Here is a 14,337-nt window from a genome sequence, read left to right on the forward strand (position 1 = left end):
TTCTAAGACGTAGGGTCCAATCCCAGGTCGTCCCATTCCAATGACGTGATGGGGACGTCCCTAAACTCTGGGAAAATCTACCCTAGGCGCCTTGGGGTGTTGCCAAGCGAATAAATTAGCAAAAGGATCCATTCATTCATTCATTCATGGGCTCGTCCACACGCTCGATTGGGCCGGCTTTTTTTGGGGTTGTTGTTTTTTGGGGTTTGTTTTTGACAGCTGGCATTTGACGTCTGGTGGGTGAGCTCATGGTGGGGCGGCTGGGCTCATTTGTTTGACTTTGCCGTGATCAAACGGCGTTATGGGGAAACTAAATCCAAGCTAAATATACAGCCGCCACGCCGACATTTACGACCATTGGCTTTTTATGTCTGCTTGGCGTGTGTGTGTGTACAAATACTCCATTACTTCCACACGGTATTCTCCCCAAAGGGTATTTTCTTAGTAGAAAAGTACCTCTACTTATGATCTTCAACAAAGTTACTTTCAAAAAGATTTAGTTACATTCTGCATTTAAAAAAAAAAGGGAAGCACGGTGTTTTAGTGGTTAGCACATGCTCCTCGCCGCTCTGAGATCGAGGGTTCGATTCCCGGTGAGTTTCGACCTTGCGGTGGGTTTTCTCCAGGTGCTCCGGTTTCCTCCCACATCGGCAAACGAAGCAAGCTAGACTAATTGTATGCTAACTAGTCTTGAGATACGAGTGTGATTAGTTGTTTGTCTCATGGCGCCTGGCGATTGGCTGGCTACCGTAGACTGGGATGGGCTCCAGCACCCCCGTGACTCTTGTGGGGATAAGCGGAAGAGAAAATGATTTTTTTTAAAGTCGTATTGCTGACGAGGTTACCCGTATTTGCGCCGTGGTTGCCAAGGCGAGCCATGGTTTTATCCGCGGTTAATTAGTTGCGCTGGCTGGGGGCCGATTGTAGCCGATTGGGGCCGATTGTAACCCGGGGGGGGGGGGGGTTCCGCGAGGGGAAAACGTTTTTGATGGCGTCCTCGGTGCGCCTTTTATTGTTTCATTAAAGTCCAATTAGCGCATTGGTTAAAGGGGCTGACTTGGAATGACTGCATTGACTTAGAAAGGAATGGCCACCAATGGCCGATCGGTTTGCTGGAAGCTGTCAAATAGATTGGACATTTATCCCAAAAATACATCTACACTTCTATACACACATTTTAGTGTTAGTCTTATTTTTTTTTTCAAATGCTGTAACATATTGGATGGTGAAATCGCTATATCACCAGCAATACTACTACTACTGCTCCATCTAGTCAATGTATCAACTACTACAACAACAACAACAACAACAACTAGTATTACGACTATGACGACTACTAGTACTACAATTAGTATTAGAACTACTACCACTATGACACCTACAACTACTAATACCTTGACTACTACTACTACAACTAGTACTAATACTACAACTTCGACTACAAATACTACTAGTACTACAACTACTATGACTACTATTTCTACTAGTACTACAACCACTATGACTACAAATACTAGCAGTACTACAACGACTACAAATACTTCTAGTACTATAACTACTACTATGACTACTATTTCTACTAGTACTACAACTACTACGACTACAAACACTAGCAGTACTACAACGACTACAAATACTTCTAGTACTACAACGACTACAAATACCTCTAGTACTACAACGACTACAAATACCTCTAGTACTACAACGACTACAAATACTTCTAGAACTAAATACAAAATACTTCTAGTACTACAACTACTACAACTACAAATACTCCTACAGCTCTATATTGCGGATGTATACCACATTCCCCTATGACTATCACAACCACCACCACGGCTACTGCGCATTATAGAGCGGAAAATACGGTACACCGCTAAGATTGTGTCATGGCGGCGGCGGCGCGATAAAAGGCTCCGCTTTGGAGCGTATCCCAAACGCTTTGGTGTCTGATAAACGCTGACCTCACGCTTCTCTTTTCCCAAAAGTCGAGCAATCAAGTGCGCTACACGCGGATCAAGAGCCCGCTAAAGTACATCCATGTGTCCTCGCCGACTTTTGACTGACAGCTTGTCACTTCCCCTTTGTCGTCCTTCGAGCCCAGATGGAGATCGCTCCGAGGGGGGCGGGGTTTCAATTTTTTGGGGAGGGGGGGGGGGGGGGGGGGGGGGTCAGTGGCTAACCCAAAGCGCAAGTTTTTATTTTGGCGGGTCAAAACAGACAGCGGCCCAAAACAAATGCCGGTAGCCGTTAGCCAGTAGCCGTTAGCCAGTAGCCGTTAGCCAGTAGCCGTTAGCCAGTAGCCGTTAGCCGGGTCAAGTGGACTTTGGAGATAAAACAGACAGAGCAGTGGTTTCCACCAGAGCTAATTAAAGGCGGCTGTTCTCCTCTGTGCTCGTTATGCAATCTTGCGGTTTTAGACAAACTTTCAGAGTTATCTCACTAAAGTAGCCAAAGTAGAAAGAGCTGTGGGAATCTGTACTACAGCAAGCTACTACACGCTTAAAACAAGGGTGTCACACGCGGCTCCGTTGGCGGGCCACATTCGTGTCAACTCCATTTCATTTTAGATAGAATTTTGACATTTGTTTATTTTATAAATGGATTAAAAGAAGTGAATATTCCGATTTTTAATAGATTTAAAACAATGTGTATTTTAAATATATTTTTCGATTTTACTAAAGGATTTTTGAACTAAAAACACAGAAAAAATGAATTAAAAAATGACAATGATTGACTTAAAAGGGGGAAAATAAGGTGTTTTCAATAATCGCTATTAGCTATTTTCTGGTGTGATTTAACAACAAAGGTGTTTTTTTTTGTCTACGTCACCCCCAGGCGAACGTCCCTACCAGTGCCCCTACTGCGACAAAGCCTTCAGCAAAAACGACGGTCTGAAGATGCACATCCGCACGCACACCCGGGTAAGTCTACCAAAAACATGGGATCGCGGTGGTGAAGTGGTTAGCGCGTCTGTCTCGCAGGTCTGGGCTTTTGGGTTCGAATCCAGAATCAAGACCAAAATCGGGTGACTCAACTGGCGTGCCACGTGGGACGCCGTCTCGAAATTCGAAACCCGCCACTTCCCGTCCACGCGGCGTAAATAAACAAAATGTGTAGCTGGGCCCTTTTTCCGAGGGGTCAAAGGTCACGCGCCTGGACAGCTGGTGCGGCGAGAGGGTCGACAGGTACACATGTGGCGCGTTAGCGGGGTCACGCGACCCGATGCATTGTGGGTAGGCGTCCATGTGTTGCCTGACCTTTCAACTTTGGCGGCTAAAAGCAAGTTTTTGTGATCATGGCCTTGGGGGAGTGGCTTAGCTGCCATTTCCTGCTTTTCCACCAATCACGTCGTTCGATGGATTTTGGACAAAAATGTGATGGGAAGATTTTGAAAAAGATATTAGCATGCTAACTGCTATCGTAGGACATTGCTAACACTGATTTAAGCTAAAGTTGTGAATTCTTATATTAATATTGAATAAATTGAGATGGTAATGGGATCAATTTTGGTGTTTCAACTTCATATTAAAGATAATTTTCATGCTAAATTTCATGTTTTTCATTAAAAAAAATTGTTTCAAAGTTTTATTATTGAACATGCTATTTTTTCCTGCGTATTAGCATGCTAACTGTTAGCGGAGGAAGATCATTTTTGATTTGAGCGCATTAAATCAACATTTATGGATGTAAAATTTTCAGCGTATGGACTTTAGCAAACCAAAAATGTAGACACCCATGAAGCCAAAACACAAACCCAGCCCCCCCCCCCCCGAAACCACACAAACGGCGTCTTTTGTTGGTGTCGTCGAGCCGCGCCCCGCCCACACGATAGCGCTATTTCCCAGGCCCCGCACTTCCTGCGTGGCTTCACCCCCCGCCCGTTGCCGTGACGACGGGCCTTTAAAAAAATGCCCAAAAGCCTCCTTTGCTATCTCGCCTGGCGGCGGGGAACAACGGCGCCCGTCAGATTGGAGTCACGCCCCGATGACGGCCAAAGGGAGCCATCTTGGTGCGCATTCTAATCACTTCCTGGAAAACAAAAGCGCCTTTCCATTGGCCGCTTTCACTTTACATCAATTACCACCTACTAGAGAACCTACGGCTTGAGAGCCATATGTGGCGCTCAAATATATAAAAGTCCCAAACGCACCAATAGAAGCGTCACACGCTAACTTTAGCGCTACTTTTAGGAATCGCACCCTCGACCCCTGAACTGCGAGCCCCATGCGCTAACCACTTACCACCATGTTTTTTTTATTTATTCCTTTTTTTTCTGGGATAACATAAAAACACAAAAAAAATCCGCACAGCGAGAAGCTACCAGCCATCAAACCCTCGACCCCAGAACTGTGAGCCCAACGCGCTAACCACTCAACCACCATGTTTTTAAAAAAATATTTTTCAACTTAATTTCCTTTGCCCCTCTTTTGCAAAATACTTGGTTCATTTTCAAAGGCTTTAGTTGGTCATACTGTAACAATTATGGCTTTTACAATGAGTCACTCCTTGTGAAAAAAATGATGTTAGCAAAGCCATTTGTTTAGTAAATAATGTTAGCACTGCTACTTCATTTTTCTAGTAAGTTGTTTTTGTGTGTGTTTACAGGAAAAGCCGTACAAATGCAGTGAGTGCAACAAGGCCTTTAGTCAGAAAAGAGGTCTGGATGAGCACATGAGGACGCACACGGGAGAAAAACCTTTCCAGTGTGACGTGAGTATCACTCAAAACCCGCTTAACCCAATCTGTCACGCATTTCAAAGCTTATATTTATGTATCAAAGCGTTTCGTATCTTGACTATTTCCGACTCGGAGGAATTTGTAAGTAGAGGTACGACAAATGAGCCTAATTCTGTCCCTCAGGTGTGCGACCTGTCCTTCAGCTTGAAGAAAATGCTGAGTCGGCACAAACTGACGCACAACCCCAACCGGCCAATGGCCGAGTGCCAACTGTGCCACAAGAAATTCACGCGCAACGACTACCTCAAAGTTCACATGGAGAACGTCCACGGAGAGACGGACGCCTAAAACCACAAATCCCAGGGAGGGACACCAAAAATAAAAATAAACAGCTCCCCTAGTGGACAAAACTGTACGTGCAGCTTTTTATTATTTATCTTCTTTTTTTAAGTCAACGGGAATGACGTTTTTCCAGCTGGTACGTTTTGGAAGAAGAACTCGTGGCTTTTAAAAAAATTAAATGTGTGTATCGGAATTGGTTAATTTATGGAATATCGAAAATGTATTGAAAAATTAGATGATTTCATGTACTTGGATACGTGATAAACTAGTTCTATTACAAATAAATATGCTTCTTGAAATGAAACCATAGTTTTATTTGATGCATTCTGAACAATAAAGTTTCGTATTAAATGAAAATGTGCTTGTCAATGAATTGATGGGAAAAAAAATATAATTATAAATGTATAGATTAGCATTAGCATAGCATAAAAGTATTGTAAAATTGCACACATTTCCTGTTAGCTTTATCTGTATCTTAAATAAATAAAAATATGACGTGAAAACATTGTAGCTCCAAAATCACGTCATTACGTCAAAAAACGACGCCACGATTTACGGCTAATGCTAAATATGCTCTACAACAAGGTCATTTTTCACGTGGAGACAAAATGGCGTCATCCTCGGAAACATAGCCATAAAGACATGTAAAAACGGCCATTTTTTCATCGGCGTGGCGTCCACAACAAAGCCCCGCGCCTCGTTTGATGTCCCTCCGCCGACTTGACGTAACGGCGCGCGTTAGCCAGACGCCGACAAACGTCAAAGGGTCGGCGTAAGGCCGTTAATCCGCCTTCTATTCCGGGACGCTCTAATTGAGGCCTTTGCGCTAAAGTAACGCGCCTTTCCTCGCCGTTTGTCCGTACGTCGTGACCGGCCGGGGGCGGGATTTGTCGCCTCTAGACTACGCGACGGGATGACGAATGGTCGCCACAAAAAAACATTCCGTGTTCTCATGCTAAGCGCCACTTAGCCCGACGCTAACAGGTGCTAAATGTGCGCAAGCCACATAAAAGACAAGTTGACTGGAATTTGTTCAAAAACAACTGTTGACGTTTGTTTTTCCCGTTTTTTTAAGCCTGCCTTTGATGATGCGATGACTTATGTCGCTTGAAAAGCTTTTCAAAATAAACAGGAAGTTATAAAAATGGTGTTTTAAAGCAACAAGGACACGATAAAAAGGGAGGTTATTTGGAACAACCGCATTTTTCCAACTAAAAGCTTACAGTCATTTGTTGGTTTTCCCAACTGCTTTTGCGACTAATCACCCAAAGCTAAGAACAAGTTAGCATCATTTAGCTTAGCATGGATGTTTTGAGGATGTAGGAGTGGAGTACCTGGAGAAAACCCACACCAACCGTGGGAGAACCCTGAATTGGTGGCAAGCCAATTGCAGGGTGCAAACGACCAATCACTCATAGCTAGGAACAAGTTAGCATATAATTAGCTTAGCATTCATTATTTGGGAGGAAATCGGTGTTCAGTGAAGACCGACCGGGGATCGAACCCACAACTCCAGGGCCGTGAGGTCGACATGATGACATGCTAAACACCTAGCCTAACAAAGCAAAAAAAGTGGTTACCATGTCCGCCTCGCAGTCCTGATGTCGAGGGTTCAATACTAAGTTTGGACTTTCCAGTATGGAGTTCTTTCTTACACACCCCAAAAACCCCTATCTTAAATCCATTTTTTTTAAATTTTAAAGTGGAGATTTAAGTTTGATAGGTTTGTTTTACGGGGGGGAAAGTACAGCGGGGTGATGAAGTTACTATTCCACCAAGTCAACCCGTGATTTTCTTTGGGGACTTTCCCAGACGACGTCATCGTTGCCGTCGTTTGCTAGCGGCCAGCTAGCCTTGGCATCTGGCAGGCAAAGCTAAATTTTCCCTCTTTAATTACACCTCACTTTCCATAGATTGTCATTACGGTGCCCCCGCTGGCGCTTTTCAGCCGTGCGCGGGCGTGCCAGCCAACGTGCCGGTGGCTGTTGCCGTAGGAACGGGTTGCCAGGTCCAACTTTGAGGAATAACGTAGGAACGGGTTGCCAGATCCACCGTTGATGGATATGCTACTGTATTTTCGTCATCTTTACATTTTTCTTCTCCAAATAGTGTTATTTTTCACTTAACGTTCTCAGTATCCTGTGATAACTAATTTTGCTTAGATACTATTTGTTGTTTAATACTAATGACTAATACGTTGTTTAAAGGGTTTGCGAATGGGGCTCACAGTTCTGGGGTCGTGCACCACCTCGTGATCAAAAGTCACCTGGGATAAGCTCCAGCACCCCCTGCGAACCTTGTGGATAAAGCCGCATAGAATGCATAAATGCCATTTTTAACGGACACTTTGGTCGACATTGCGACGATTTGGGAAACTTTTCGGCTTCTCGTAAACATCTTGGCGTTGCGGAACGTGAAGTGGAAGGAGCAAAAAGGCCCCCGGCGTTTGGCGTTTGGCGGTGGCGGCGGCGACGATTTATACGACGGTCCCAGCGATGAAATGAGCAAGTCAGAAGACGACGGCGTTGGTCGGCCTTGATCCAGCCATAAGTCAGACTGAAGGATGAGACCTCGGAGTGCTCGTAAATTTGGGCCTCCCTTCCAAATAAGGGGCTTGAAAAATAGCCCCACCCCCTCCGGCCACGACATTTTCAGGAGTTACTTTCCGGCTTCGGACCGTCTAACCACATTTGCTCCCGATGAACTGACAGCCCGGCTACAATTCATTGGGGTTTTTTTTTCTGGACCGTCGTGGCTAGTAGTATATGGAATATCTTAAAGTATAGTAAAGAACAATAAAGTATAGCCAAGTAGGGTATCGTGTGCTAATACATAGCCTAGTCCGGAATGGTTTAGCTTGAACATATCGCATATTTTACTTTTTTTTTTCGAACTGCTACGGTATGTTATGCTAGATCACAGGTGTCAAAGTAGCGGCCGGGGGGCCAAATCGAGTGGTATGGTATAGAATAATCATAGGACACACATCAAAATGTAAGGTGGTAGGGCATAGCATGAGCATATTGCTAGCATAGCTAAGAATAGTATAGTATCAAGTAGTATGGTATAGAATAAGCATATGACAAACATTGTATCGTAACATACAGCATAGCCTACCTAGTATGGTATCATGCTATAGCGTAGCATAATATTGTATGGCATAGCATTAGCATATTGTATGGCTTAGCAGAGCATAATATAGTTATTCATTCATTTTTTTGGTACCGCTATGTTATGTTATGCAATAGCATAGCTTAGAAATAGTACAGTAGTATGGTATAGAATTAGCATTTAGGATAGTATTATAGTACAGTATGACATAGCATATGGCTTAGCATAACATTAATTTTTCCTACCGCTTATCCAAGGATCACAGGGGTGCTAGAGCCTATCCCAGTCGCTTGAATTGGTCGCCGGTTGATACCTGCAAACAAATTGGAGTGTTTCATTAGCCTAGCACGCTGGTTTTGGGGGTGTAGGTCCGGGGTGCCGTAACGTTTGCGGTGGAAAACGGAGCGGACTTTGATGACGACCAATCTGCTTCCAGTTATCTGGCGGCGAAAGGTGAGCGCGGCCGGGCGGGCGGGCGGCGTTGGCAAAATGCGCCATTTCCCAAAACAAGACCAACGGCTCGGCTCGGCTTTCTCGCCCCAATTTCCTTGTTTGGAAACTTTTGGGGTCAACAAGAACTCCAGTTTCCTCACAAGTTGGGAAATCAGGACCACAAACGGCCAATCGCTCGCTCCGGTACAAAAATAAATGGATTAAAAAGTCCTGCCCAGTCTTTCATGTCAAATTGTTTGGACCTTTTTTTTCCTGAACATCAGAAAAATAAATCAAATATCAAAATAGTGTAATCTAGTTTAAAAATTCTATTTTAAGATATAAGATAGGTTGCTAGGTAGATAGAAAAATTCTAAATAACTCCATATACATACAAAAAAATACCAATTTTATATAAATCATAAATGAAAAACTACAATGAAAATAAGCAGCCAATAAGGACAACCAATCAGAGCCAAGTTAGCATCCTATTAGCCTAGCTTGCATTTTTGCGGGGGCTAGGTAGGAAAGTGGAGTACCTGTAGAAAACCCACACAAGCCCAGAAAGAACATAGAAACTCCCCACAGTGAGGACCCGCCTGGAATCGAACCCTCGACCCCACAACTGCGAGGCAAACACGCTAACCACTTTTCCATCGAGCCGTTTCAATTGATTGCTAACATAGGATTATTTTTCAAATATATACGTTTATTCATGGTAAAGAAAATTGCAGACTATTACAATGTTTCGCTATCTAACGCCCTCTAGTGTTAAATCGAAGAAATGCAGCAGAATGTGGTTTTGACTATGGCTTCTTTTGACGTTATTTGGGATATTAGCTGGCAAAAAGTGAGAGGCGGACCGTCGATTGGGCGCAGCGGGTCTCCGAGAAAAGCTTCCAGATGGGACGTGATGGGCGACGCCCGCCGAGCGCGGGTAGGAAAGCCGCTTCGGAGAGGTCGCCCGGGGTCGCCGGCTGAGTGACGGCTTGTCGTCGTAAATGAGCTCATCGCTCAAAGAATGGCAGGAAAAATAAGCCCGGCTTCAACGGCTGCCGACCTGCCGTGTCTTTGAACTACGGCGGTTCAAAAGTTTTGAGACGCTTTCGCATGTTAACCAAGGGGAGAGTGTCTCAAAACTTTTGGATAATAGCGCGGATTGGAATCTAAATGCGGAAGTGGTCAAATATGAAGTACGTTTGTTCATTTTCAGAAGCGCTTAATCTCACAAGGGTCGCTGCGGGTGCCGGTGCTGATCCCAGCCAACGACGGGCACCCTGAATGGGCGTCCAATCGTAGGGTATACAGAGAAAAACATCCAAATCAGTCATAGTTACACACAGAAAATACTTTCTTATTTTTTACTGTAACACGGTATAGCATACCCATATAAACACGCACACACCCGCATTTTTCCAAGACTGGCACAAAGGCAGAGCGGCTAAATTGCGCGTAATGAATCTAATTCCCAGGATTCCAAGCGTGTGAGGGTGCGTGTCTGGCCGACGTGCGTGCTCAACTGTGGCTTTTTTTTTTTTGCACGCCGTCTGCGAGCCATATGGAACCATACCACTGCCCCCCTCCCCCTCACCCCTACAAAAAAAGAAAAAAAAAGTATAAACCCAGCTGGATTAACCGTGTCCTGCTCAAATTCCCCAAAAGAATCACACGTCCGGCCGAGAGAGAACACCTCGCCGCCGCTGCCGCCGCGCGCACACACGTGGACCAAAGATGCTGGCGACGGGACGCCACCACTTTCGATTAAAAAAAAATGAAAATACTTAGCTAAAAAAGAAAATAAAAAAATGGCAAAATAGTACCAAACACGGTGGAAGAGTGGTTTGTGCCTCGGACTCGCAGTACTCAGGTGGAGGGTTCAATCCCAGGTTTTTTTGTGCAGTTCGTATATTTGTACAAAAAATGGTATATTATTCTTTTTTTTAATGGGTGGCGACGCAGTGGAAAGTGGTTTGTGCATCAGGCTTGCAGTTCTGAGGTTGAGGGTTCAATCCCAGGTTTTTTTTTTTATCGGGGAAACATGTTTTTAGGGGTTTGAAAATATAGATATCTATTTTTTTTACTAAAGTACAATTGGCCATTTGAGCGGGACTGATCGGTGGCCAAGGCAGCAGCGCTGCCGTTTGTGGATTTTCTTTGCACGCATGTCGTCAAATTGTTGCCAGTTGTCCAAGTTTGCCCGCAGCCAAACTTGATTGTAAAAAGAGAGGCAGAAAAAGCGGCACTTATCGGACCAATTGTGCTCGTTGACTGATGAAAGCTCTTTGAAAAAAAAAAGAGAGAAAAAAAAGGAAAAAAAGGGGGTGAAAGAAAAGGTGGTTGCGGCAGGTGCGACCGCCATTCGGGTTCATGGGAACGCAAAGTCGTATTACACCATTTTCTACACCACGCGACAAATAAGGGAATAAAAACCAAAATATGTCAGTGTTTTTGTGGAAATGCCCTAAAATGAACAGGAAGTAAGATCTTACCCCACCAAAATATACAGCAAATTACCCAAAATGTCCCGAAACGTACAGAAAATTACCCAAAACATCTCAAAACGTACAGGAATTAACCCAAAATATACAGAAAATGACCCAGAACTAGCATAAAGTCCCCTAACAATCAACAACAAAGCGACCCAAACACAAGTCATGTCCGCCACGGACAGGGACTGACGTCCAACAGATTCAAAAGACGAGGACAAGCCGCACCAATGACGGCACTAGGCGTCCAATCCACTTGAACAATGGACACGGACATTTAAAGGGCCCAAAACCAAGTAAGCACCCGCACAACAATCCCTTTTGCGGGTAAACGGATGACAATTTAGGACTAAGGAGGTCGAGTGGCCGTCGCCGGCTTTTCCGCAAGCTGTCATTTTTTTCCCGCCGCCGCCGCCATCGCCGTCCGATAAGAGCTATTAGAAGTGGTTCGTCAGCGGGAGGGCGACAGCCGGAGCCAGGGGGCTTAAAAAGAGAAAATACAAAAATGAGCGCCGCCGCCGCCGGCGGCCAAAAGCCATCGGGGAGGCTTAATTACACATAAGCTCACTTTAATAAGCGGCGGATCGGATATCTGGAGCGGGCGGGCGGGACGCTAGCCAACCGCCATCCGCCGCCTGCCACCGTCCAGACCAGAAAGAACATCTGGAGCGAGGGTGTCGGACGGCAATAACGTCAACTCGCTTTCATGTCCACCATTTTAGATACAATATATATACTTTTTTTTTAATAAATAGATTAAAAGAAGTGGATTGAAATCTCTGAGTATTCTGTTTATTCATAGAAATTTGTTTATTTTGGAACTGATAAAAAAAACATCAAATAACAGTTATTTATTTTGATATAAAGCTAGGTAGCTAATTTCTCAAGTTGTTAGCATCGGTAGCGATCCAGCTAATTTGCTGCTATTTTCTATGTTCAAATGAAATAGCTTGTTTTTATAGAGTTCTTTGTATCTAGTAGCTAGTAGCTAATCTTGCTAGCATTGGTAGTGACAAAGCAATAAAATTATAGTCAGTATTTGTAAGATATAAAAGAGGTTGTTTGTAAAGTGTTCTCTGTAGCTAGTAGCTAATGTTGCTAGCTATGGTAGTGACACAAAAAGTCTCGTGGTGCTAAATTTATTAGCTTGTAAATTTACGATGCGGGACGGAAAAGTCATCCCTGAGATTGACACATTAATGAATATAACATGCAACGTGATTGATCGGCCTCCGGGGGAAGAAGCATCTGTTTTACCCACGCCGTTTGTCATCGGCGTCCGTTCGTCTATTGACATCCGCGCCGCTGACTGGCTCGCGGGAGGTCTAACCCGTCCACTAATTACACAGTACGAGTAAGAGGCGGGCGGCGGCTACCTTTTGGCAACATGGGAATTTCCACCCCCCACCCCCCTTTTCATTTCAACATGGAACCTTCCAGAGGCATTTTACTAGGAATTTTAATACAGTGGTATCTTTACCGTATTTCCCGGAATATAAGTGGCACATTTTTTTAGTGGCCTGGCTGGGGCTGCAAAATTTTATTCATTTTTTTTTCTTCTGACTGCCGACATGATCTAAAAAAAACTTACGTTAACAGAAGCCAATTTAGCATGTTGTTAAATGTTTTACTTTAATGTATTTATCTATGATTCATAAATAGTATTATTTATTTATTGATATTATTATTTATTCATGATTTATTGATATTATTATTGATTTATTATTTACTGATATTATTATTTATTTATTATTTATTGATTTTATTATTTATTAACTTTATTATTTTTTGCTTCTTTATTTTTTTTGTTTACTTGTTTACTTATTGTTAAATAGACACGGTTTCCTTTCCCGGGCCGCACCAAGTGATGGGGGGTCCAGGATTTGGCCCACGGTCCGCCACTTTGACACGGGTTCCTCGATAGGGTTTGGGTTCAACCGACAAGTCAAGTGCTTCTTAAAATTGCTGAATTGATAGCGCAAATGCTAAGTTCCTTCTCCAGTGTGTGTGCACTGTCAAGCTAGCAGTTTTAGCAGTTTGTGTTGGCCCCACCCCCTCCCCTCACCCCCTCCCCTCCACCAGCGTTTTAGCATTTGCTATCATATTACCTCATAAAGAATTTATAAGGCAATATGAAGCAGCCACGGCGGAGATATTTACTCGTGCTGCTCGCCACCTTTTATTATTGACGCCCCGGCGGGGGAAGGCAATAAAAAAGGGGCCCGAGCCCATAGAAAACCTCTTCCAAGGACAAGCTGGCGCTCACGCCATTGACCTTTCACCTTGTTTATTTTCCACTTGCCCCGTTGTCTTTATCAGCACTTTTCACATCTTTTATATTTTGTCCTTTATAAGGATGGCAGGGGGTGCTAGAGCCAATCCCAGCCGAATACGGGCCCAAGACAAACGGCCAATCACACATGGTGAGGAAAAAGTTAGCATACAATTAGCGTAGCAGAAAATTAGCCTACCATACAATTAGCCTAGCAGAAAATTAGCTTAGTACACAATTAGCCAACCAGAAAATTAGCCTAGCAGAAAGTTAGCCTAGCATACAATTGGCCGAGCATACAATTAGCCTAGCATAACTGTAAAACTTTTCTACTTCTGATTTCGTTGGTTCATTCACTGCCATGCTCCCACTTCAAATGGATTGGACGCCCACTCGAAAAAAAAACTGGACAAACTGGATGATTGGACGCCATCCGATTGGACATCAGTCACCGTTAAAAGAAGAAGAAGAGCACATTCATCCACTACTACACATTTTCATGCACGCCAAAAAATTCCCCAAACTGAAGTTCAACTAAAATCAGTCCAATAGCGCCCCCTCTTTGAAAGGCCAAAAGCGGAATTACAACTGTAACGCGCAGTTTTTTTTTATTGCTTTATTGCTTCCTGCCAAAGTGAAAGAGCACAATGAACTGTAGAAAGGCCCCCTAGGGGCACCCCTACCGTGAGGGACAGCCTTGCGGTGGGGTACCCCCGGCCCCCTAGACCCCCTAACCCCCCCCCCCCCTTTCTTGAATAGTGGGATGCCGTCATCGTTATCCTGCCAATTAACACTCGTTTGTTTCCCGTGAATTCAATTAGGGATGTACTGACGAGTACCAGAAAAAAAGGGGGGGGGGGGTTGTGTTTCCATGTACCCCGCCTGGCAATAGAACCCCCCCCCTCCCCCTCCCCCTTTGGAAGCCCACCTGCTGACTCTTCAGGGAACTTTTAGGGGGTGGGCCTATAGAGGCCAGCTAAGCTTTTATGTGCGTGCTAAATAGAAAACGGCAAG

At 44.2% G+C, this 14,337-nt stretch overlaps 1 protein-coding gene across 1 annotated transcript in view; it reads left to right on the forward strand.

The window, feature by feature from the left end:
• prdm5 (PR domain containing 5) overlaps positions 1-5,069 on the forward strand; it is a 15,773-nt gene extending 10,704 nt beyond the window's left edge. The window contains exons 14-16 of the mRNA XM_077716744.1: positions 2,839-2,924; positions 4,609-4,713; positions 4,864-5,069. Coding sequence (XP_077572870.1) covers positions 2,839-2,924; positions 4,609-4,713; positions 4,864-5,028 — 356 coding nt within the window. The 3' untranslated portion in view covers positions 5,029-5,069. The remainder of the gene's footprint in view (positions 1-2,838; positions 2,925-4,608; positions 4,714-4,863) is intronic.
• The last annotated feature ends 9,268 nt before the right edge of the window (positions 5,070-14,337 follow it).

The sequence above is a fragment of the Stigmatopora nigra genome, chromosome 5 (assembly GCF_051989575.1).
Source record: "Stigmatopora nigra isolate UIUO_SnigA chromosome 5, RoL_Snig_1.1, whole genome shotgun sequence".
In the NCBI taxonomy this organism is placed as follows: Eukaryota; Metazoa; Chordata; class Actinopteri; order Syngnathiformes; family Syngnathidae; genus Stigmatopora; species Stigmatopora nigra.